The sequence below is a fragment of the Dasypus novemcinctus genome, chromosome 28, assembly GCF_030445035.2.
Source record: "Dasypus novemcinctus isolate mDasNov1 chromosome 28, mDasNov1.1.hap2, whole genome shotgun sequence".
Taxonomy (NCBI): domain Eukaryota; kingdom Metazoa; phylum Chordata; class Mammalia; order Cingulata; family Dasypodidae; genus Dasypus; species Dasypus novemcinctus.
Genome location: NC_080700.1, coordinates 31,919,551 through 31,944,866, shown reverse-complemented (window position 1 = coordinate 31,944,866; position 25,316 = coordinate 31,919,551). Strand labels below are relative to the sequence as shown.

The 25,316-nt window shown below is 34.9% G+C and overlaps 2 protein-coding genes across 4 annotated transcripts in view; one reads left to right on the top strand and one right to left on the bottom strand.

Moving 5' to 3' along the window:
* PHF10 (PHD finger protein 10) overlaps positions 1-23,193 on the top strand; it is a 27,699-nt gene extending 4,506 nt beyond the window's left edge. For 2 of the 3 annotated variants that reach the window (XM_058289720.1, XM_004470691.5), the window contains exons 3-12: positions 8,944-9,074; positions 10,124-10,207; positions 10,993-11,126; positions 11,223-11,372; positions 11,915-12,024; positions 13,697-13,850; positions 16,627-16,782; positions 21,337-21,445; positions 21,707-21,895; positions 23,000-23,193. In XM_058289720.1, coding sequence (XP_058145703.1) covers positions 8,944-9,074; positions 10,124-10,207; positions 10,993-11,126; positions 11,223-11,372; positions 11,915-12,024; positions 13,697-13,850; positions 16,627-16,782; positions 21,337-21,445; positions 21,707-21,895; positions 23,000-23,085 — 1,303 coding nt within the window. In that variant the 3' untranslated portion in view covers positions 23,086-23,193. The remainder of the gene's footprint in view (positions 1-8,943; positions 9,075-10,123; positions 10,208-10,992; positions 11,127-11,222; positions 11,373-11,914; positions 12,025-13,696; positions 13,851-16,626; positions 16,783-21,336; positions 21,446-21,706; positions 21,896-22,999) is intronic. The other variant, XM_058289721.1, reaches the window with a different exon arrangement.
* Positions 22,169-25,316, bottom strand: LOC101430898 (UPF0669 protein C6orf120 homolog). The gene is made up of 2 exons (XM_004470694.5): positions 25,223-25,316; positions 22,169-24,644 (listed from the first exon to the last, which is right to left on the bottom strand). The coding sequence occupies exon 2, from the start codon at positions 24,597-24,599 to the stop codon at positions 24,042-24,044; it is 558 nt and encodes a 185-aa protein (XP_004470751.1). The 5' UTR covers positions 24,600-24,644; positions 25,223-25,316; the 3' UTR covers positions 22,169-24,041.

Here is a 25,316-nt window from a genome sequence, read left to right as displayed (position 1 = left end):
AAGATTATCAAAAACATTTTGCTAAGAATTTAAGAGCCATTCAGTGATGATTTTTCTATGGACAAAGAGTCCCAATAATGAGACTTTTTTTTTTTTAATATAATTTACTCATAAACTTAAATGATAATATCATGTATTTCCCTTCTTACAAAGAGTAGAGGGTTTGTTTCTGGTGGGACAGTGGTTCTTTTGTGCAGTAAATGGTACATATGAAAGGTTAATTAGTGTGCTGAAGAACTGGTGTTGGGACAACCGCAGAGAACCACAAGGTATATGTTTTTGTTTCCTGGGCTGCTCAAGCAAATACCAATGCAATGGCTTGGCTTAAACAATGGGCATTTATTTGGTTATGGTTTTGAGGCTGAAAGAAAGTCCAAATCAAGGCATCATCAAGCTGATGCTTTCTCTTAGAAGACTGTGAAGTTCTGGGGCCGGCTGGTCGTCCTGGGGTCCTTAGCTAGTCACATGGCAAGGCATATGGTGGCACCTCCTGGTGTCTCCCCTCTCTTCCAGGCTCAGCTTCTTGCTTCCTGTGGCTTTCTCTCTTTCTCTCTGCATTTCATTCTGCTTATAAAGAACTCCTGTAATAGGATGAAGACCACACCCCAACTGAAGTAATCTCATTCAAAGGTCCTGCTTACGAAGGGTCCCCCCCCAAGGGAATGGATTAAGTTAGAACAGGCAGCTTCAAACTACCACAGTATACAAAATGCAGCTATTTAATATGCATTTACTATATAGCTGATGAAGCTGTTAAATACTTAAGTCAGTTGTAGAGATTAAAAAAAAAAGCAGAGAGAAACTGAGAACATTATTTTTAGGATTTTGAGAAGAATTTTCTAAAGCTACCTTCTCAGGGCAGGATTTTAACCCTTTACTGTTCTTCCTCTATTCCATATCCAATTTATTTTTATAGTGTATAGCAGGAATTGATAGAGTAGGACTCAGGCCAAATTCAGCCCTCCACCTGCTTTTTATACTAGTTCACAAGCTATTTTTTTTCTTGTGAATATTTGCAATAGATTTGATGTTTGGGAATGCTGCTTTGAGCCTAATTAATTCCATTCTTTTCATTAGTAGCCCTGTATTATTAAAAAAATTATACCTGATTCTTACTATATTTTGAATTTTGTCAATAAAATCTGTGGAAACTTGTTTTTTCCCTTATTATTATATGCATAATACTCTCAGTTTAGCTTCTTGACTTACAAAACCAAAATCTGTGCTGTTGGTCTTTACAGACAAAGTTGATGCCCCTTAGTTCAGAAAATGCTGTTAGTACTTATTCAACCGTTAATTTAAAAACCTGATCTGTACATAACATTTTGGATGGACTGTTAATAAACCCTTAATCTTAGTAGGAGTGTAGTACAGTTTATTATAGGACAAAACATAACTTTAAGAATCAAGATAATGTAAATAAGTAAATGATAGTATAATGTTCTATACATAGGTGCCCCCCCCAAAATGAAAGCAAGAGAGGTTTTTTATTGTTTGGTGTTGTAGTCACAGTTATGGTTTATTGCAGTGAAAGGATAGGACTAAAGAAGAGGAGTATGACGCAGAGTCCAGGAATCAGCGTCCAGCTGTTCTCTACCAGTGGCTTCGTGGACAGTATATTTAACTTTCCCAGGAAATATGTGTGACAGAATGCACAGAATATTGCCAGCCAGCTGAGTGTCATTGTCAAGAGTTTTTATAGTCATGTAGACCTGACTAGCTACCCATGTGACTGACCTCAAGAGAAGTTTTTGTAAGGACAAGTTTAGTAAGTGCACGTTCTTAGAATATTAAAATCAGCAAAGTAGACTCTAGAGTGATAAAAATAAAGTGAAAGAACATTTCTACCAGGTGAAAGAGGCAAAAAAGTACAAATGAGTAGGGTGTGAGCAGGGGTCACTTAGGGCCAGGCTCTATATGGAGAGAGGAACAGATCATGAGTAGAGTTGCCTTCTCGGTTGAGGAGATTGAGTTTAATCCAAATGATTCAAGGAAAACACTGTATGTTCTTGAACAGAGGTGTTACTTGTTGAGTTCTATGGAGTAACCACAGGAGGGAAGGAGAGGCGTATTGTAGTTCAGAATCAAATAATAAAGACCCAAACAAAGGGCGATTGCTATGCAGTTAAGATGGAATAAGGAGCAATAATCTTTGCTCCTCAATAGCATTATATATAGTGAGACATTAATTACTGAGTCCTCTTGAAAAGAAATTTTTATGAACTCATGTTAAAAACAGGAATATTATTTGTTATGCGGTATGTATCATGTAGTTCACAGAAAATGTTGGGTTTGATGGTGCAAGTCACAAATACCTCTACATAGCGACTCACCTGAACATATATATAAATGAGGCCATCCCCTGGAAAAGGTGTGACTCTGGCAGATTTATTTTTAAATTCTTTAAAAAAATTTTTTTTAATTTTTAAATTCTTAAAGCAAGCATTTATTGAGTTTCTTTTCTTTGCAAAGTAACTATTCTGGTGGGTATAGTGGGCACACATAAAGATAAATACACTGGGATTCTTGTCATCCTGAAACATGTAATCAGTGCACAAGACAAAAAAAGATTGTCTTTAATAAAAGGGAGGATGAAGCACCACAAAGCATATGTAAGTAAAGTTTTTAGGAAACTGAAAAGATGTTATTTTCCACTAAGCAAGTAAGATATACTTCACTGAAGAGGTGGCATTTTGAGCTGGAGTTTAAAGAATGAAAAAGACTTTCAGTTGTTAGAGAGGGGTACTCCAGTTGCTTCTCATGTGTATTTTTTTACTCAAAAATAATATGTTCTTGATAAGCAAAAGGAAGAAAATGAACACCTTTAATCTCACTTCAGAAATAGATGGTGTTAACAGTCGTTGTATTTCTAACCTTTTGTATGCACAGTTATACAGAGGTTTGCGTGTTTTATAGTAGTTTCTATTTTATAGCCTGTTTTTCACTTTCCATGCTACTTTCTTTAAGGCTGCATAGTTTTCCATCATATGATGCTTTGTAACTTTACTGGCCATTATTGTTAGATATTTATACTTGCTTTTTTTTCCTGTTTTTAAACTGTGGATATTGTCTTCGCTAAACATCTGTATATATCTTTAAATATAAGTTCCTAGTTCAAATGAAGTGGCCATGATTAAGGCTTATGACACGCACAGCCAGCTTGTCCTCCAGAAGGTTGTACTGATCCGCATTCCTAGTCTGTTACTTTCGATTACTTAGGAGAGTGCCTGACTAATCCCTTATTTTCTGTCAATAAAAGGGGCTTAATTAGTTACTGCCCTTGACATCTCAGACTGTCCTTCAGTGTTGCTTTTTCCTGTCTTGGTGTTGTCTTAGGTGGCAGTGCATCTCCTTTTCTCATGAAAACAGGACCTTCCTGGGAGGGTTTTCTCTCTCTCAAGCCAGTTAAGGCTACCAAAGTATGACTCCGAGGAGCTGTTAAGGAAGGACAGTGTGTCCTGTTATCATTGAGCTTTTCTTCTCTGGGGCTATGTGGATAGTTAGCTTTCAGTATTATTGCAAACCTACCAGTAATTTAAAAAATAGCTGCTACGATCTGTTACTGGGATAGAGCAATGATAATATTACATTAGGTCATAAGGGGATTGTTATTCCAACTTGATAAAACTTATATTGCAGTAGATGGAGCTTTAACTTAATCTATTCTATATAGAACAGTGCAATAAATAGAAGCTATCATAATTCAGAAAATGTAGAGCCCCATTTATAGCATATGTATTTCATTTACCACTTCTGCCTTTTTAACTCCTACACTCTGGCTGCTGGAGGGGACAATGCAGATGTGTATATGACTACTGAAAATGTCTGGTTTCCAATTCAAGTTGAACTTGCAATGCTGCATTGTAATCTCATCCACACCATGGCTCTCTCTCCATCACTTTGACCACAGCTCTAACCTCCAAGAATTAACAGAAGCCTCAGCAGCGAACCCTCAGGCTGTTGCCCTGTGCTCACCTCTCTCCCTCGGTGGCAGTTCAGCCCTCTTCTTTCCCATCACCGTCCTCATCTTCCTTATTGGTCCCCTTTCCTTTATCTTGCCCATCTCCCTCTTGGTTAGCTAATATTCCTCAGCATGGGACTATGCTTGCCTCTTACGTGTTAAAAAACCAACACTACACTCCTTTGATTCTCCATTCTCCTTTAGGTACTGTCTCTTCTCCATCTCTTTGCGGTCAAGCTTTCAGAAAGAGAAGTGAGCTGCGTTCATTTCCATGGCTCGTGCCATGCTGCCTGCTGCAGTCCAGCTGTAGCCTCAGCCCTTTCACTGAATGTCTGAACTGCTATTTCCAGGGCTACCTATTGGGTAGACACGGTCAGTTCTTACTGTGGCATTAGAATTGTTGACCACTCCTTCCTTCTTGAAATGTTGGGCTTCTGGACAGTATTTTGGTGATGTAGAAGAAGCCTAAACTTTGAAGTTTGACTTTGATTTGACTCTTGATTGTACCACTTAATAGATGACCCTGGCAAGTTACGTAGTCTTGCTGAACTTCATTTTCTTTACCTACCACTTCCATGGGGTTGTTGTCAGAACAAATCGACATTTTATAGATATATATGTAGTACTTACAGGGCCTGGTATATGATGAATACTGAAGCAATTGTTGTTCTTATTGTTATTATCATTGTTACACTATTATATAGTACATAGTTATTTTAATAATATGAGATGATTATTTCAATAACATTTTGGTGGTTTTTCTTCTTTTTTTATGTTCTCATTTAGTAAATTTATCTAAACCTATTATTATTAGAGATTGAGGTTTCGCTAAATATCTTGGGTCTGAGGCCTTCTCAAAAGGCTGCCCTCTCACCTCCTGGCAATGTTTTCCACTCCACTTCCCCACAGACATGTCAATTCATTTTTTTCTTCCCTACCTATCCTGTATTTTTCTTCTTCTTTTGCCTGTCCAAGCTCATCATTTAAGTTGACATTTGAGAATTTAATTATCCTTGACTTCTTTTTCCCTTAGGCCTCTTATTGTAATCACATTGAGTTTTATCCTCCTTAAATGACTAATTTGTTCTTTCTCTCCATTCTTACTGCCACTGCCTTAGGTTCACATTAAAAATTTGGATTTCAAAACAAACAAAAGAAAAAAAAAAGTTGGATTTCAGTCTTTCCTTCTGCCTCCTTCCAGGTCCCTCCCCCTTCCATTCTCCAGCTGACCATTTTGCTTCTCCCCTTACTGCTCTGTGATTACCCATGTCCTTTAGAGTAAAGTTAAACTCTTCAGTATGCCATGCAGAGTCCTTCACATTTGGCATTTGGTTCAGCCTATGACATCTTCTTGATGTGCATCCGCTTCCCTGTGCAATAATTTGTCTCTCTTCAGCTACTTGCATATGCAGTGTTCTTTTTCCTTTCTTTGCTTTTACACATTTCTCTTTGGCGGGTTAAAATTCTTGCTATGCCCATCCCTCCTCTTCTGCCTCTGGCTAAGTCTTTCCTTAGATTTCTAAGACATCACCTTTTCAGGGAGACACCTCCCTTGACTCAGGGTAGTGCTTGTGTGTCTCATAGCATTCTGTGCATGTGTCTTTTGTCCTCTTTGAAGTTACTTGTTAGTCTTCCTGACTGGACCTAAGGCCCCTTGAAAACTGAGGCCACATCTTGTTTATTTTTATGTTGTCAAGGATCAATTTGTACTTAAAAACATGATATATGCTCAATTCCTTTTTAAAAATAATAGCTTTATTTAATTATTATTGACATACTGTACAGTTTACCTGCTTAAAGTGAATGTCAGTGGTTTTTAGTATATTCACAGTTAAGTGCAGCCATCTCCACAGTCAATTTTAGAACATTTTCTTCACCTTGAAAAGAAACCCTTGTACCCTTCAACTATCACTCCTCTAACCCCCAGATTCCCCCAGCCTTAATTAACCACTATTCTACTTTGTCTCTATGGATTTACCTTCTGAACATTTCATATGGAATCATAAAATATATTTTTGTGATTGGCTTATATTCCACTAAGCATATGTTTTAAGGTTCATCCATGTTGTAGCTTTTATCAGTGCTTCATTCATTTTTTAAAAATTTGAGAAGCTGTAGGTGTACAGAAAAATCATGCAGAAAATACAGAGTTTCCATATTCCCCCGCATAACCCCCCGACTTAACATACATAATTTTCCCTATTAACATTTTGCATTAATGCGGTACTTTTGTTAACAATTGATGAACTACAGTCCATAGTTCACATTAGGGTTCACTCTGTGTTGTCCTCTGTTTTTGTTTTTTAATTTTTATTCTAGTAACATATGTACAATCTAAAATTTTCCCTTTTAATTACATTCATTGTGTTAATTACATTCACAGTGTTGTGCTGCCATAACCACTATCCATTACCAAAACTTTTCCATCACCGCAAACAGAAACTCTCTACCAGTTAATCTTTAACTCCTCATTCTTACTGCAACCCTAGCCCCTGGTAACCTGTAATCTAGTTTCTGATTCTATAAATTTGCGTATTCTAATTGTTTCATATCAGTGAGATCATCCAGTATTTTGTTCTTTGATATCTGGCTTACTTCATTCAACATCATGTTTTCAAGGGTCATCGGTGTTGTTGCATGTATCTGACAAATAATATCAGACAGATAATTATGGCCAAATAATACAACATTGTATGGCTTTTCCATGTTTTGTTTATCCATTTGTTTGGGCATTTGAGTTTCCATTTTGGAAATATCATGAATAATGCTGTGAACATATGTTTTTAATTCTTTTGTCTATATACCTATGCATTGCTGGGTCACATGATAACCCTTATGTTTAATTATTTGCGGAACTGCCACACTTTTTCAAAGTAGCTATACCATTTTACATTCCAACTAGCAGTGGATGAGGATTCTAATTTCTCCATATTCGTTGCTAACACTTTTTTTTTTTTTTTTTTACAGTCCTATGTCTTTTAATTTTTATTCTAGCAACATATATGACCTAAAATTTTCCCTTTTAACCACGTTGCTAACACTTATTATCCTCTAACTTTTTGATTCTAGTCATCCTAACGGGTGCGAAATAGTATCTTGTGGTTTTGATTTGCATTTCCCTAATGATAATTTCTTCCCTCCCTCCCTGTCTTTTTCTTTCTGGAGGTACCAAGGATTGAACCTCATACATGGGAAGCAAGTGCTTAAACCACTGAGCTACATCTGCTCTCCAACCCCTAGTGATGATCGATGTTGAGCAACTTTTCATGTACTTATTGGCCATTTGAATATCTTCTTTGAAACAAAATGTCTATTCAAACCCTTTGCCCATTTTTAAATCGGGTTGTCTTTGTTGAGTTGTAAGAGTTCTTTATATGTAGATATAAATACAAATCCCTTATCAGACATATGATTTGCAAATATTTTCTCCCAATCTGTGGGTTCTTTTCACTTTCTGGATAATGTACTCAGAAGCACAAACATTTTTAATTTTGATGAAGTCGAATTTCTCTATTTTTTCTTTTATTGCATATGCTTTTGGTGTCATGATCTAAGAATCTGTTGCCAAATCTGAGGTCATGAAGATTTACCCCTGTGTTTTCTTCTAAGAGTTTTATAGTTTTATCTCTTTTATTTAGGTTACTGATCCATTTTTAGTTAATTTTTGCATATGGTAGGAGGTAAGGGTACATTCTTTTGCGTATGGCCATCCAGTTGTCCTACCACCATTTTTAAAAAATACATCTATCTTTATGCCAGTATCATGCTGTTTTTTTCCTTAACAAATCAATTTTTTGATACATATTAATAAAGCATAAATCCATCCAAAATGTACAGTCAGTGGTATTCAGTGCAATCACATATTTGTGCATTCATAACTTCAGTCATTCTTAGGGTACTTTCATAATTCCATTAATAATAATAAACAAAAAGCAAATAAGGCAAAACTTATTATCTTATTCTCTCTGTGTTTCCCCTGCTGTATGCTGTACATAGCTGCTATTTATATTTTGTAATATCGCCCATATTCATGTTTTACATGAGGTTTTTCTATCTTATACAGTTCCATATTATGGTTTTAGCTTTCCTTCTAGTAATAGTACATGACCTTAGACTTGCCCTTTCAACCTCAGTTTTTTCCATATAATAGCTTTGCTAGTTACAAACACCGTAATATGCTTTCACCATTTCCAAAGATTGACCAGCAACCTTTTTAGCAATTCCCAGCACCGTTTTTGAAAACACTTTTCATCAATTACTTTTCCAATGGATAATTGCATAAAATAATGTTACATTCCTGCCTCTACAGTCCACTGATGAATTGTAGAGGTTGAATTGGCCCAGATACAGAAATCTCTAGTCTTTTATATTCAGAATTGGGATTGATCTGAAGTACACTGGCACCCTTAAACTGTGTTTGTTCTTTGCTTCTGTGTTTGTGGACTAGATGAAAACAAAAATTATGGTTTACAGTCTTATCATTGAGAAGTTTGTAGAGTTCTGCTGCTTTCTCAGCTGTTTGTGACTCCCTTAACAGCAAATGAGAAACAAAAGTTAATTACTTTGTACCATGGTGGATTAAATATTGGCTATGCGTCTTAAGCTAACAGATTCAGGGCTGATACCCCACACTGTTTTGGCCTCTTACAAGCTGAAAAAAAAAAAGCCTTAGCAAGGAAGCATAAGTCTTGGTTCTTTATATAGATATAACATATAACATATATAAAAATAACATATAGAAAATGTTATTTTTATTGTACTTTTCTGTTTTGATATTCCAGATGATTGTTTCTCTTCCTTCTACCTGTTTTGTAATTTCTTTGATACACATGAAATCACAGGAACTTCTTTGTGTTGGGAAATTATAAGTCTCAGACTGATTCCAAAACTTAAAATAGTTTTGCAGAATACCCTAAAAAATAAAAATGATTCAAATTGAGTAAAAGCCACATTTAAGGGATAATATATATTTCTGTGCTTAGCTTTAGCTACTATCCAGCAGAAAACCTGATAGAGTACAAATGGCCACCTGATGAGACAGGAGAATACTACATGCTGCAGGAACAAGTCAGTGAATATTTGGGTGTGACCTCCTTTAAACGGAAATATCCAGGTATTGAAGTCCTAGTTTTTGTAACAGATTAAATCTAACTTTTAGCTAATAGTAATTCTTTATGATAGGTGGTTAACTTCTAATTACTTGAGTATGGGTTATTGACAGTGTAGTTTGTATTCTTATGTGGACTGATTTTCACTTTACTACAATGATTTAATACCTTATTCTACTTTCAGTTTGCTCTTAAGCCTTATAAACTGATTTGAAAACAAAATAAGGAAGATGAATTTCCTGGGAAAAATTTAAGAAAAAATCCTTTTATAGCCATGTTTATTACCGAGAATTTTAACTTTTTACTTCTTTTTTTTACTTTTTTTAAAATTTATTTTTATTTTTTTTAATTATTTATTTATTTTTAAAAATTACATTAAAAAAATATGAGGTCCCATTCAACCCCACCGCCCCCACCCCCCACTCCCCCCACAGCAACACTCTCTCCCATCATCGTGACACATCCATTGCACCTGGTAAATACATCTCTGAGTATCACTGCACCCCTAGTCAATGGTCCACATCATAGCCCACACTCTCTCATGTTCCATCCAGTGGGCCCTGGGGGGATCTACAATGTCCCGTAATTGTCCATGAAGCACCACCCAGGACATCTCCTCGTCCCGAAAACGCCTCCACATCTCATCTCTTCCTCCCATTCCCCAAACCCAGCAGCCACCATGGCTACCCTTCCCACACCCATTCCACATTTTCTTTGTGGATATTGAACTTTTTACTTCTTGACTTTAGGAATCTAGTTAGCGACATAGGATATATTTAAATATGAGAAAACCTTACTAATCATTTTAATATTTATGTTACACTCTTGCTTTGGATTATTCCATTTTCAGTTTTATTTTTGACTTTTATTTCCTGAATTTATAAGAATTTGTATAGTTCTCTTTATAGTAAAACTTAGGAATCTGTAAAATTCAGTACTTGTGAAAATCCATGATGATTTTAACTTTTTTATGAAATGATTTTACCTTAAGCTTTAAAATTTTTTTACAAATACATACGCTATTTTTAATAGTCTTTTATTTTTTTCTTTGGAGATTTAGAGCGACGAGATTTGTCTCACAAGGAGAAACTCTACCTTAGAGAATTAAATGTCATTACAGAAACTCAATGTACTCTAGGTAATAAAAGCTTTCGATATGCTTTTTTCAAGCTGAACATTAATGAGGTGATATTGGATGAGTATTTATCTCCTTTCCTAAAATATTTTACAAAACTAATGTAGATTGAGCTGTTCAAATACGAAATTGTTCACTCATTTTTTTATTGTTAAAATATGAAGGAGAGTTAAGCATATATGCTGTAATAGAATAACGTTTTCTAGTAATTTTCACAGAGGTGCCAGAGTGTGTGTTTGTATATATATTTTTATGTGCAAAATTAATACAGGACTTTTTAAAATATTGTGCCCTTTTCTCTTAAAAGGCAAATTTTCTTCAATTTTTAGTTGTTTATAATTATTTCCATGCTTTATTTGTAATTTTCTCTTTAAAAGCATTTTAATGAAACATGATGCTAATGAATTTGTTGTGACAGTGACTGTTTGTAAATATAAATCCACGGAAATTCACTTTAGCAATTGGTGAAATTTGATACTTGGATTTTTGAAAATTAATCACACAATTTGTGTGTGACCACTGCTGCTTTGGTGAAATTTGAATTGACTTTTTATAGTACTTCTAGCGTATGGCATGTGAAAACAAGGAACAGTAATACATTGAAAATTTCTTTTTTAAAATTGTTTGACTTTATATTATTAATTTAGGTATTAAAAGATTTTGCTTTGTCTTTTGGAAAACCTTTTAAATGTAATATAAGGGAGAAAAAAATTTTGAAAAGTGGTTCTGTTTACTTGGCTTTAAAAGAGCTTCTTTACTGTTTTTTTTTTTTTTTTGGTCTAAAATAGGTCTAACAGCATTGCGTAGTGATGAAGTAATTGATTTAATGATAAAAGAGTATCCAGCCAAACATGCTGAATATTCTGTTATTCTACAAGAAAAAGAACGCCAACGAATTACAGATCATTATAAAGAATATTCTGTAAGTAATTGAGGTGACTAACATCTTATATTTGGGTAGGGGAGAATGATATTTAGTAATGTTATTTGTGACTTTAATCGTATATTTTTGTTTTAGCAAATGCAACAACAGAATACTCAGAAGGTTGAAGCCAGCAAAGTGCCTGAGTACATTAAGAAAGCTGCCAAAAAAGCAGCTGAATTTAACAGCAACTTAAACCGGGAGCGTATGGAAGAAAGAAGAGCTTATTTTGACTTGCAGACACATGTAGGATGACTTAAATTTATGACTCACTGAACCTAGATTATTATTTGTTATTGCAGAGTACTTACCTATTGCTGTTTTTTTGTACCAGTTATTTGTCCTTTTCCTAATAATACTCAAAATTTGGGCAAGGTTCAGGGAGAGTGGTGAGATTTCTTTTTCTTCATGATTCACATTCTACTGAATGAAACTAATAATAGCCTCATAGAGTATACGTGTCCCAGGTATGTTCTAAGAGATTTCCATATTCATTTAATTTTCATGGTAACCATGTGAGTTTGAAACCAGTAGTATTCCCAATAGTAAGGGATGAGCAGAGTCAAATTCCCTTTCCTAAGAAATTGGTATCATGGTAGAAAGGCAGGCAAAACTATTACATGTATAATCAGAAAATACCAGCTGATCCTTAGGGTATAGCTACCAATGTCTCTTAAAATTTGTAGCTTTTTGGGTGTTGGGTGGGTGGGAATAAGGAGTGATAATTTTCTAAAGCATGGATTCTTAGTATTGAAATCAATTTTGTAATTCTTTGCATGTTAACACAGGTTATCCAGGTGCCTCAAGGGAAGTACAAAGTGTTACCTACAGAAAGAACAAAGGTTAGTTCTTACCCAGTGGCTCTCATCCCCGGACAATTCCAGGAATATTACAAAAGGTACTCAGTATTTTTGATTTACTGTTAGTATTGCCTATTGGTGAGGGATTTAAGAACCTTGTATACTGGCCTCCTAAACATTTTTGAGTTGTATAAATAGCACCATAGCATGTTCTGTAGGATTTGTGTCAATATACTTTATCATCTCTGGCTCTGTGGTGAAGAGCATTCTTCAACCAGAGTTTGAAAATCTGTGGAAGAAGCCCAGTTGCCCGCCTTTCTGCCCATTCAGTTTGGGTTTCTCCTAGACAGTATGTAACAGCTGTACTTTCCTCCTTTGCCTGGAGATTCTTCAGCACTTCACTATTTAAAGTATGTTCCATGCTCCAGTAGCTCTGGTGTCACTTGGAGCTTGCTGTAAGTGCAGAATCTCAGGCACAGCCCCCAGACTTCCTGACTTATAATCTGCATTTTAACAGTTGCCTATATGATTCATTTGCCACTTAAAGTTTACGAAGCATTGTTTTAGACTCTAGAGGATATGAAAGAAGAAGCAGAATAGTTGCCAGAGCAGACGTGGAGCTATCTGATTGTTTCTGGCCATGCCACTGACCTGACCTTGGAGTTTACTTCCAATCTGTGTATCAAGAAAGCTGCTTCTTTGTTATTTCTAACCTGAAATATAACTGAAAGAAAGAACAAAAAAAAAACCAACAGGACTAAAAGTTAATTTTGCTGTAGAATCTCAGCCTTTATTTTAACTTTAAACCTTATTCTGGCACTATGAGTTCTTTAGGATAAAGACTATTCTTTAGAGAACAGAATTTCAAATAGATTATAGAATCATACTTAATATTGAAAAGTAAGATTTAAATTAATGGTCATTAAGTTTTTTTTTTTTGGCCAGCAAGTTATTAAGAGTGATATGCCACTTGCTCTGTGGTGATATTTTAGTCGAGGGAAACGCAGATCTGGTGTTTCCTCCTGAACGTAGAGTTAAGGTGAGTACTGAGTGGCTGTGTGAAGTAGGAGATTCTTTACTGTTGGCAAGAACGGAGATGATACTAAACACCTGCCACTGGGCAGTGTGCTGACTTTGATCAGCGTGAAGGGGTTGCCAAACTCTGGTTTCAGATAAAATAGATGATTACGTTTGTTAGAATCCATGCTTCAGAAATTGGCTTAAAATAATTAGCTTCTGAAATTTTTCTTTCTTAATAATATCATGTACTGTACACTGTTATATTTTACATGCATTAATCTGTTATGTTTGCATCAATTTGAGGTAGATACTATCATCATACCTGTTTTAGAAGTAAAGAAACTAGAGCATGAGAAGTAGTGACTTAACCAAGAAAATGGTGGAGTTGGGTGTGATCCCAGGTGGCCTGGATTTGGAGCTTATGTTCTTATGCACCAGTCTGTATTGCCACAGTTTTACCCTTGTCTTTTTTCCTCTTTCATTTTGGATTGGGGATAAAAGGGAAAGGCATTGGTCTTGGATAATAAGAATCAAATGCGTATTTCACAATACAGTCTAGAAAACGCAAGTTGAGGCTTTTTATTTATTATTCTCACTTGATCACCAAAATGAAAAATTATCACCTCAAATTATTTCTCAAAAGTATTTGGGGTTAATTGAGAAGTTTAAGGCTGTCTTCCTAATTTAATGATTAGCTAGACCACATTTAACAATCAAGGAAAACTGAAAAGACTTCCTTCTGAACTTCAGGTACTCACCAGATGAACTGCGATATTTGCCATTAAACACAGCGCTGTACGAGCCGCCTCTGGATCCTGAGCTCCCTGCTCTAGATAGCGATGGTGATTCCGATGATGCTGAAGATGGTCGTGGTGACGAGAGACAAAAAAATAAAGGCACCTCGGTAAGATCATTTCTTTTTAGTAGGAGGTGCTTCCTTTCCCTTTGAATTTCTGTTAACTGCTTTCCTGGAATAATAAATTATCTTGTATTACCACCCTATTTAAAAAAAATTTTTTTTAGGTATAGGGGCCGGGGATTGAACCCCGGGCCTCATGTGTGAGAAGCCTGCGCTCCACCGCTGAGTCGCATCGGCTTCCCTGAGTTGGATTTTTGTTTTTGCTTGTTTGTTTTTGGTTTTGGGGAGAAACTAAACCTGGGAGCTCCCGTGTGGGAGGCAGGCCCTCAACTGCTTGAGCCACATCTACTCCCACCACCCAATTTTTTGCATATAATTTCCAGAAAGTTTTCATAAAGAAAAATTACTTATTGTATGTGTTGTTGATATAAACTGTGAATGGCTGATAAGTCTTGTATTTACAATAGCTCCTTTGCTTTCAGTACTGAAAATTCTTTTAGTCTTATACGCAGCTTGCCACCTACTCTGCTTAAAATATTGAGCAGAACAAACTTTGATCTCTTGCTACAGAGAAATGAATACTTCTTGTTTTGGAGGAGCACATTAACTTGTGATCATATTGCTTAATGAATAATCAGTCTTCCTATAGGAAAATATTAAGTTCACTAATATGTAGTGCTCTTTTGAAATATTAGTTGGGTCTTCCTGTATGACCCATTTTTGTAGCAAAGTACAATTTTAAGACAGTGGGAAGTTGGTGTAGTCTTTGGAAGTGACAGGTGATAGAAACCAAATGATGGTTGAGGGTTTTGATTTTATTTAGTACTGCATTTTAAGTAACTGGCTATTTATAAAGTTTTCATTCTAGCCACCCACCTGAAAATGTACTACCATTAAATGAACATTGCACTTCCTTATCACCTGTAGCTTCTAAAGTATATTTAATACATATATGTTACATATAATAAAATACTTTTTAAGTATTAAAGTGATGAAACCATTTTTCTCCTGTCATACTGGTAAAAGGGAGCTATGATACAACAAAGTTATGATGGAATGGACTTTCTCATTCATTGCTAGTAGGGGTATAAATGCAGTATTTCGAGAAAGCATTGTGACAGTATACATTCACAGAATGTGACCCAGGAAATCCACTAATTGAATTTATCCTAAGATAAAGCTGTATATCCTAATCAGAGCCAACAAGTTTTAATTAGAAAAAAATGCCCATTGAAGTGTTAATAGTATTTCTTATATCTATAATTAAAAATCTTAATATCATAGATGAGTATATTACATTTACGTATTAGAAATTCAGTTCAAAAAATATTTGTAGGAAAATGCTGATAATGTTTTAAAAAATGGTAACTAAAATAAACCATGCATATATGCAAACACATACACACACCCCCACCCCCATATATATACCTGCAGTGTAATTCCAGTTTTGTGTTTTAAAAAACAAGAGCCAATGTGTAGGTAGGGTGTGTGCATGTTAATCTGTCTGTCTCTTTCTCTTTCCATATATATATATATATATATATATATATATTATATATTATATATATATAAATATACTCCCAGAATAAAGATAAAGATGATATATTCATATTCCTAATAGTTGTCTCAGGATGTTTGTCAGGGTAGTTATGGGTAATCTAATTTTTTCATTAATAATTTCCATAGCTTATAATGAACATAAAATTGTTCTCATTTTATATTTAAACAGTAAGGAATTAAATTATCAAATATTGAGCTAATAAACTTTGAGCATCTAAAATATTGTTATTATTCTAGGTACTTGAAAATATTGGCCCCTAGGTAATTTAACATTATAAAAACACAAGTATGTGCTTTAAGGACTTCCTTGGTGACTTTTATATTGCTATATTTAAAATACCCAATCATGTATTTAAAAAATATATATATATACTTTAAAAAATATATATATTTTAAACTATTTTTGTATGAAACAAATACACTCCTTTTTTTTTTTTTAACAGTAGCCCTAACTTCTTTATTTCTTTCTTTTTTATTTATTCTTAAGAGATACATAGATTACATAAAATATTACATAAAAAAGATAGGGCTTTTTGACATGGCAGAATGATGTTGAAGCTGTATGCTGTGTAATAACTAAATTAGATCATTTTGTTCTTTCGCTTAAGTTAGAAAACAAAAATTTTCAAGCACTTACTGATATGAATGGAATTAACTTTATATGTTATATTGTACTTATAAGTAGGAAAATGATTTTTTAAAATTTAAAAAATTTTTAGCAAATAACTTTTATTGGTACATATTAATAAAGCATAAATCCATCCAAAGTGTACAATCAGTGGTATTCAGTGTAATCACATATCTGTGCATTCATCACTTCAGTCATTCTTAGAGCATTTCATTAATAATAATAATAATAAACAAAACTCATCACCTCAGTCTCTCTTTGCCTCCCCTGCTGCTATTCTTTTCCCTTCTCTCTAGTGTATAGTTTGTATTTATATTTATAAAAACAGTCTTATATATGCAATATCACACATATTTGTGTTTTACATGGGGTTTTACTGTCATATACAGTACCACGTTACAGTTTTTACCTTTCCTTTTAGTAATAAACAAGACCTTAGATGGAAAAATGATTTTTAATATGATTTATTTTAGTTTTCACTGGAAACTTTTTCTTAGGCTTAGAATTATCTTTTTATTTTCTGTTTAACTTGAAACTTAAATTTGTTCTTGAATATTTCCTATAGTTTTTCAAAATTCAGACTCTAATATGTCTTAATTCCAAAGAATTTTTGTTTTTCTTTTTAAACTGTAGGACACCTCCTCTGGCAATGTCTCTGAAGGCGAAAGCCCTCCTGACAACCAGGAGGATTCTTTTCAGGGAAGACAGAAATCAAAAGACAAAGCTGCTACTCCAAGAAAAGATGGTTCCAAACGTTCTGTACTATCCAAATCAGTTCCTGGGTACAAGGTAGAAGAAAAAAGCCCCTGACTCAGCTTCTTTACTGACCAGCCTCTCTCCCTGAAATATTTTAACTTTGAGTTTCAAAATTGTGGAACTCCTGCTTGCTGTACTTCACTAGCTGTTCTTCTGTGGCGTTCTCCCTCTGTCAGCTTCTTTCTTTTTTTGCTTTATTTCGTTGGTGGCTTTTCTGTCACTTTTGGCAATGGTTTAGTTTCCATTTTCTGCATATTTACAGTTTATAAAGGAGCCTTTTTTTTCCTTTTAAATGATAACCAGGCAAGTGTGGGTTTTTAAAAAAAATTTTTCATAGGTAAAACTTTATACTTTCTTTCCTTGGAGTAAAGATCATAATTAGCTGGCAGTTTAAATATACTATGCTCTGTTGTAAAGTATGGATGAATATACTGTTAGACCAAGTTGCATTTCTGTAGTGCCTTTCATTGAGAAAGATCTGCATTTAATCTAAGGATTATTTGATCCATCTGTCAAATTCTGCTAACTCTGGTATAGAGAAATAGTAAAGCCTATTTTTTACATTGTGCTGATTTTTAGCATAAACTTGGCAAATAGCCTATATAATTTTATGCAAATATTACAACATTATTTGGTGATGTAATTTAGTTTAGATAAATTTGCTAACTTTTTCTGGTTATTCCCAGAGTAAGGAAGTAGATTACCAGTAGCCGTGTTTATTATTACTTTTTAATGTTTCCTTTCTTTGTCTGCTCCCTGCCTTTCAAAGGGTTAGGTGAGAGGTGAGTAGCCTAGTAGCTTTATTTGTATATAGGGATTTAAGAGTATCATAAAAGGAGCTGGAATTAACTGCATAATTTATGTTTCAGATGGTAATAGTAAAATTTATAGTTCTTTTTGTGATCATGAAGGTGTATTGAAGGAGAGTTTTAGAGAAAGGTGATCAGAGAGCTTTGCTGAATGAAATTGCTAAACATCTCATCATATGTCAGAATTGCGATTGTGGTAACTAATCTATTAGAGTAGGTTGACTTGACCTGTTTGTCAACCTCCTCTCAACCCAACCAGAGCATTTTCTAACCATGTGTTTCCCTTTTCATGAAGAAGAAAAAAAAAACCCAAAAAAAAGAAAAAGAGCCACCCCAAAACGACCTAACAAATTAGTGTACTCCATATCTTATTAGAAAATGCCTTTATAAACAATTTTATAAATATGACAGAGTTTAAGCTTTATTCAGCAAGGGTCAGCTTCCAAGGATGGCTTAAATATACTGCAAATATGTAATTTTTGTACTTGTTTTTACATATATAGCTAATCTAATTTTTTTTTTTTTTAAACTAAAGATTTAAATTCTTGCTTAGTAATTGAAAACAAATGAACTCCAAAGATCACATTTTGGAAAGTTAGCCTACATGAATGAATGTATGCTACTGGTCTGATAAGAGCTTCAAATTGGAGTGGCAGCTCAAAGTGCATTGTCCTGTAATTCTTCTTTCTCTCTGTTAAGCAGACCTTTTAAACAATAAACCTGGATTAATCATGGGTTACAAAAAGGGAATACTGAAAGAAATGGTTTAGTACATGCTGAAAAGAGCTATCAACACTATCACTGACTCAGTATCTAAGAACACACTTAGATTAACCTAAATTAATAGTACACAGGGGAATCTAATATGTAAAACACATTTTATAGTGTTTATAATACCTAAAAATGTTTCAGCTATTTCAAAGATTGGAACAACCAGTATCTAGACTTGGAAAAATTAATATGAATATATTTATTAAAAGTTAATCCCTCTATGAAAAGTATTAAAAAGCCAAGATGTGCCTAAATATTAGGGTACTTCAAGCTGAAGGTCATATATACATAAAGTGCTTTAAAAAGATGGAAGTTAAGAAAAATGACAATGTATTTGATGTCTTGCTTAAATACGATTCACTAGTGATTGCCCTTAGTTTGTAGGACAGTATTGTTTAGGTTACATTAACCTAAAATTAAAGCATAATTGTTAGGATTTAGGCCTACAAAGTATATAATTAAAATCTATACTATATTAGTGCTACCATGAAAGTCTCACTTATCTGTGGTTATTTTTCAAGCAGGAAAGTAAGTGTATGAACTACTTTTTGTGAGCCTTTAATTTGAGATGCTGAGAACTGTTAGGATGAGTAAATTTTTTTGTCAATAGTGAAACTTTGATGTTGCTGCAGTTAGAAGTAGTTCTATCTGAATTGGACACACACAGGTTTCTGTTCTGTTATTCTTCAGAGGAGCTTTGCACATTGTTCCCTTCCATCCTTCCTCAGCTCTACAATCCACTGAGACAATTAGCTTCCCAAGCTATGACTGGTATTCAGTGTGTACTAAAATTGTGGGTGCAAGCAGTGTGTCTTCTTAGCGAACTCAGAATGCCTGAATGAACAATGTACTTTTTTATATTGAGCTGCAGCATCATTGTAGGAAATGCTATAAAGCTCTCCATCTTTCCCCTTTTCCACTTGTCTTTCCCTCTTTTCATCAAGATGGAAGACTATTGGGTAAGAAATTTTAAGTGTTTTAACAAAACATGATTTTAAGTATAGAAATAAACCTGGAGTTTTCTTGGTATCCCTTTTATCATAGGTGTTCAATGTATATTTTAATGATTGTAGAACTTGAATTGCTTTAGAATGTGAATAACTAGCCTTGTGTTTTAATAGCCTTGTGTTTTATTCCTTTCGGTTTTTGTTTTTGTAAAGAATCTCTTATGAGTTTTCTTTTTAGAATTTAATATTGTGTGGTTACTTCCCTGATTTTAGCGAGAAATATTAGAGTACTTAATATGCCAGTAACTAACCTAAAGTGCAAGTATTAAATAAGTATATCTTTTACATTTAGAACAGATACCATAACCAAAATATATTTCTTGGTTTTGGTGGCGTGAGAGGTAGCTTTCTGCTGTATATTATGGCAGTTATAGACTTAATCATAACTGAACCAGAATTTGGGTCATAAAAGTGCACTTCCTAGGTATTTTTTATTTAGGTATAGGAAAACATAATGAGAACCTTATATGCTTTAGAATGTAGCAGTAATAACAGAGGGTAACTATACTACAAGACTTAAAAGGTTTGAGCATGTGACACTATCCTTTTGTTGGGGGGAGCAGGGTTTGAAGTTATACATATAGGAAATATAGACTAGTTAACAGTGAAGTTTTATATGTATGTTTTAACTTCCATGATATTTATTATTTTGTAGAGACATTTGTGATTGTTTAGAGTTATTGTTTTTATTATATTTATGTATAAGGTTGAATTTTTTAAAATAAATAAGCCAAAAATTCTTTTTGAATGCCTCTGTCATCTTTTGCAAAGAAAGATAATTAAAAAATAAAATAAAAAGCTTAAAGAATAAGAGCAAATTGTTTAGGCCTAAGATTAAGAAGGTGGCAGTGAGACATTTCAAATCTGGAAATACTGTATAAGAAGTTGGAGTTTTTTTAGTTTTCTCTTTGGTTCAGTAGCTTAGGAAAGGGAAACCAAAGGTACATTTGGCTGGGTTGGAATACAACAGGAACAGTGTATAACAATTCTATTTAAAATAATTTCATATATATACCTCATCCCCTCTCCCATTTAATTCTTGGGCCATTCTTGCTCTTCCTTTTCTACCACTCTATTTACTTATTTAAATAACGTAAGTAAATGTCATTTTGTATTGGTCAAGGCTGTAAGCATTCATGTCCTCTTCCCCTAGTAATTTTAGGAGTAGTGAACCTTTCTTTTTCTTTTTTTCCCATGTGTTACCACTTTTTGTGAGCCTTTAATTTTAAAGCCTAAACACCCTTGCTGGACTATGCATTCTGTTTTTAACCTGAAAGATGAGTAGTACTCAAATATTAAGGGTATCTGATATTTTAAAGTCACTATGATTTTTTTTTGTCTGAAAACTTATTTGTCCCTTACATAATGATTTGCATCTCAAAGTGAGTGTTTTTCCCTTTTTGAACTTTTATTAATATGCAAAGGGGACAATCACACCATTCATTTTTTTACATTTATGCACATGACAGCATATACATGAAACATTTTAAAATTTAAAACACTAATTTTTTTTTTTAAACACTGATTTTGTAACTTAAATTTCATAGATGTAATTTTAAACTTTGGAAAACAGTTTTTAAACTAAATCAGTGTATAAGCTTAAAACGGAGTCTTCTCTCTTACAATGAGACTAACTTTCATGTAACAGTCATTTGGTACTTGAATTTTCTCTTGACTACTAGTGACATTTGACATTGTAGTCAGTCTTTTCCTTCCAACTCATTATACAGCTCTTACTGAGCATGTAGGGAGAAAAGAATGATACATTTAATCTTAATCTGAGATCATGCCATTAACCTAAAATTTTACAGTGAAATTTAAAGCTTCGTCAGTTGGCCCTCTTATGTTGTAAGAATATTCATGTCAACTTATGTCTTTCAAAAAGGTCCTCATTAGCAAGTTAACAAAAGTAAAAATAAGGCGATACAGTAACAGAATTCCTTTTGAACCCATAGTAAGTTCTGCTGGCATGAATTTATAGCCCTCTTCTACCCTTCCAGCCAAAGGTCATTCCAAATGCTATATGTGGAATTTGTCTGAAGGGTAAGGAGTCCAACAAGAAAGGAAAGGCTGAATCACTTATACACTGCTCCCAATGTGATAACAGTGGTAAGTATCAACATGTCTTCTTAAAGTTTAAACCGCCTTATTTGTTGCTTCAAAACTAGGATTTTTAGTTGTCAGCTAGACTTCAACCAAAGATTCATCCCACATACAGGGTAACTTGTAAGGTGTAGAGAAAGCCCATGAATTTTCTTCTACATTGTATTTTTCTTTTTGACCATTAAACAAAGCAAACTAGGATTTTATTATGCCGTATTAGGTCAAAAATTCTGGTTTGAAATACTACTAATATTGGTTTTGATTTAGGCCATCCTTCTTGCCTGGATATGACCATGGAGCTTGTTTCTATGATTAAGACCTACCCATGGCAATGTATGGAATGTAAAACGTGCATTATCTGTGGACAGCCCCACCATGAAGAGGAAATGATGTTCTGTGATGTGTGTGACAGAGGTTATCATACTTTTTGTGTGGGCCTTGGTGCTATTCCATCAGGTAAAGATTAAAAAAAGAAGGAAAATAATCTTTGAGTGATGGGATTCTCCCACCCAGCATTCTCTTTTTCTGGGCTGCATAAGCACTTTAGTGATATTAAAGTGACCAAATCCATGTTTATACAAATCATATTCACCTTTTTATCCTTCCTAGACAAACTGACTTAAGGAATGGATATTAGAATGCTTCCTTTAAAAGTTTTGGAAGTATAGCTCAAAGTATAGTATGAGACTGTATATTTCTTCTGAAATAGCTCAAGTCACAAAACATAGATTTGTTTCAACGCCTTGATTTTATTTTTATACGTCCTCTATTGAGAAACTTTAGCAAAAATGGTGGCTAATGCCTTTATACATGTTAAACCAGATTTCTATAAATTGAAGCAGCATGACAATTCCAAATTGTTTAGAGTGAACACAGAATCAAAGAATAAATCACAGTAAGACTAAAACATTACACAAATATCTGTGTAATTGCAGAACTTATTTGCATAGTTAACACTGTATAATATTCTGTAAAATATATGCCCCAAATTAAGATTCCCAGGAATCATTAAGAAGCTAAGCAACTTAAAATGGTTTATAGTTTTGTAGTAAGTCAGATCAAGTATAAAGTACAATGGACCATTGTGCTATTAAAAGCTTGATGTGTTTTATTTAAAGTGCTGTGCCAGTATAGTATACTAGGCCTTCACAGAATGCTATTAGACACAGAGCTGCAAGAGCAGCAGAGAAAAAAAAAGGCTCAAAATAGACCAAATTCACCAACAGGTTTTATATTAAGATTTGTAGAAAACTAAGTATGACAGCAAGTAAACTTCAGATAGAATTCTAATTTTTTAAAAGGTCCATACCATCATATACCACTGCTCCTTTACCCATACCCCTTGGACTCTTGCACTGAATTTTCCATGACACTGATTATTATTTTGAGGGAAGTTCATTCTTTTCTCCTTAAATTAAGGAATCATTGGTGTCCTTCCCATCCCCCTTCTACAGGCAAATGCCATTAATGATAGCTAAGGAAGGACAGCATAAATGGGTTTAAAATTCAGTCCTATTAAATAAAATTTCACTGTGTATTAACTAACAATTTTTTTCCTAGGTCGCTGGATTTGTGACTGTTGTCAGCGAGCTCCCCCAACACCCAGGAAAGTGGGCAGAAGGGGGAAAAACAGCAAAGAGGGATAAAATAGTTTTTTACCCCAATATTGTAATATGCATTTAAGTGAAATATCTGGTGCCAGTTTATTTACAACATTCTCAGTTTTATGCCAATAAAACATTTTTTGAAATTAACTATGTGCTTATAACCTGCAAGTTGAGTTATTTGTGTTACAAGCTTTCTTAGGTTTCAAACTTATTTGAGAAATGGTCAAACTCCAAAAGATATTTCACTCTTAGTACTTTGGCTGTCTCCAAAAATTCAGTGGAAATATTTAGCAACTTATTTTGAAAGACTTATTCTTCCATTAGCATGAAAAGTTAGTGTCATTTTTGTGAAACTTTCCTATTTTGTATTGTTGTTTCTGGTGTTCAGCATAATGAAGTTTTCGAAAAGAGTTTAATAGGTAGTTCAAGATGATAAAATTACAAATGGTCTAACAAAATATGGTAGAGCTGGCACAGGGATAAAAAAAAAAAAAAAAAGGTACTTGGGATATAGGCATGGGGTTTTAGTCCATGCTAACAGAAGTATAAGAAAATCATGTTCTTTACATTTCAGACTTGATTTTTGCAACCCTTGAAAGCTTACACATCTTCATTTAGAATCTTTAAAGTAAAACTATAAAAGTATGACCTTGTAATCTGATCAGTGTAACTGCACAAAAGGTTTTTATATACTTTGATTTTTCATATAATCCTAAACTACTTCAATAATCTTTCTTTTTAGTCACCTGACAGACTACAAAATGGAGTTTAAATATTTTATTGTGTATATTCCTTTTATAGGAATTTTAAAGTTCTTGCTGCTTTCCCTACTTTTGGGGCAACTGAGGTAACAAAACTGTGTATGGCTTTTTCATCCCCCAACTAGAAAAGGTAGCCAGAATCTCAAATAGGTAAAAGTAGCAAGGTTCAAAGCAAACTGCAATCAACTTCACAGATTAAGGGTATTATATATACTCCAGAGTATGTCCAATGAATCAAAAAAGAATTTCAAGTACCAGTTTCAAAAGACTAATTAATATTGTCCAAAGAACAGATTCCTCTTCTTGAGATGCCTCTTCTGGGGTGTAAGCATGCTTCTGACTTGGATCTGCTCCATCTGAAGAAAAAGCAGTCTCACCAAGTGGATACTGTTCGATTGTTCTATCATAATATACTTTCATTTCAAATTCACTCTCATGGTGAGATGGATGTCCATAGATACCTATTCCCACAGGGCGTTGGAAGTGTGCTGGTATAAAAACAATATCCTGGCCACACGTAACAGATTGTAATTCATAGTCATCAAAACTTGGATGGAGGGTGCTATCAGATATATACAGGTCTGCATCACCTTTTAAGCTCTGCATTTTAAGAATTATCTTTCCCTCATGATTTAATCGCAAATAGCTATAATTCCCAGCTCCTATCTGACCCTGAACAACATGCAGAAGGATCCATTCTTCTGGAACTTCTTCCTCTTCAAAGCAATTCACTAAGGATAGAGCTTGAGATGTTAGGAGTAGCAGAAGAGCTCTCTTCCAGGGAGCTGCCATAATTGGTGAGTGCTTAGTTAATTAACTTCCTCATCTGTAAATATTCTGTTGAAAAAATAACAGATTACGTATTTAACACATGGGCAAACAAATGACTACTTTTTCTTTTTAGTGCAATTTAGGACATATTTAGGCTACCCGGGACTCGTTTGCAAAAAAAAAAAGGCTTTGAAATTTGTCCTCATACGTTCTCAGCAGCCTGACTTAACACATGCAGATCAAAAAGAACGGCCGCTTGGAAACTGTTCCCGAGGCGTCCTTTACCCCCCAAGGCTGGGTGGGTGAGGCCTGCAGCGCAGCGCCCAGCTGCAGGTCCCGAACCCGCACAGCTGTTGACGCAAACGAATGGCGCTGTCTGGGCCCCTGGGTGCTGAACGACACAGGGCATCGCGGGGGTGGCGACGCGGCCGGGGACGCCCCAGGCTGCAGGCCGCCTTGCGAGCAAGGAGGGCCCGAGCCGAGCGGGGGCAGCCCGGGCAGCCAGCTGACACTCCGGCAGGCGCGGCTCCCAGAGGAGCGAGAGTTCAGTCTGGGGGTCGGGCCGCTCCGCCGCATCGAGAGCCCGAAGGGGTGGAGGGGGACAAGAATAAACAGGGGCGCTCTCCCAGCCACCTGGAACTCACCGCCAGTCCCCGCGGGGCGCAGACCCACCCCAGGACCATCCGGACCCAGCGCCGCTACGGCCGCCGCCATAGGAGCCGGAAGTGAGGCGCGCCC

Coding starts and splice junctions, on each gene's coding strand:
- LOC101430898 (XM_004470694.5), bottom strand. CDS start 24,599: ATGGCAGCTCCCTGGAAGAGAGCTCTTCTGCTACTCCTAACATCTCAA.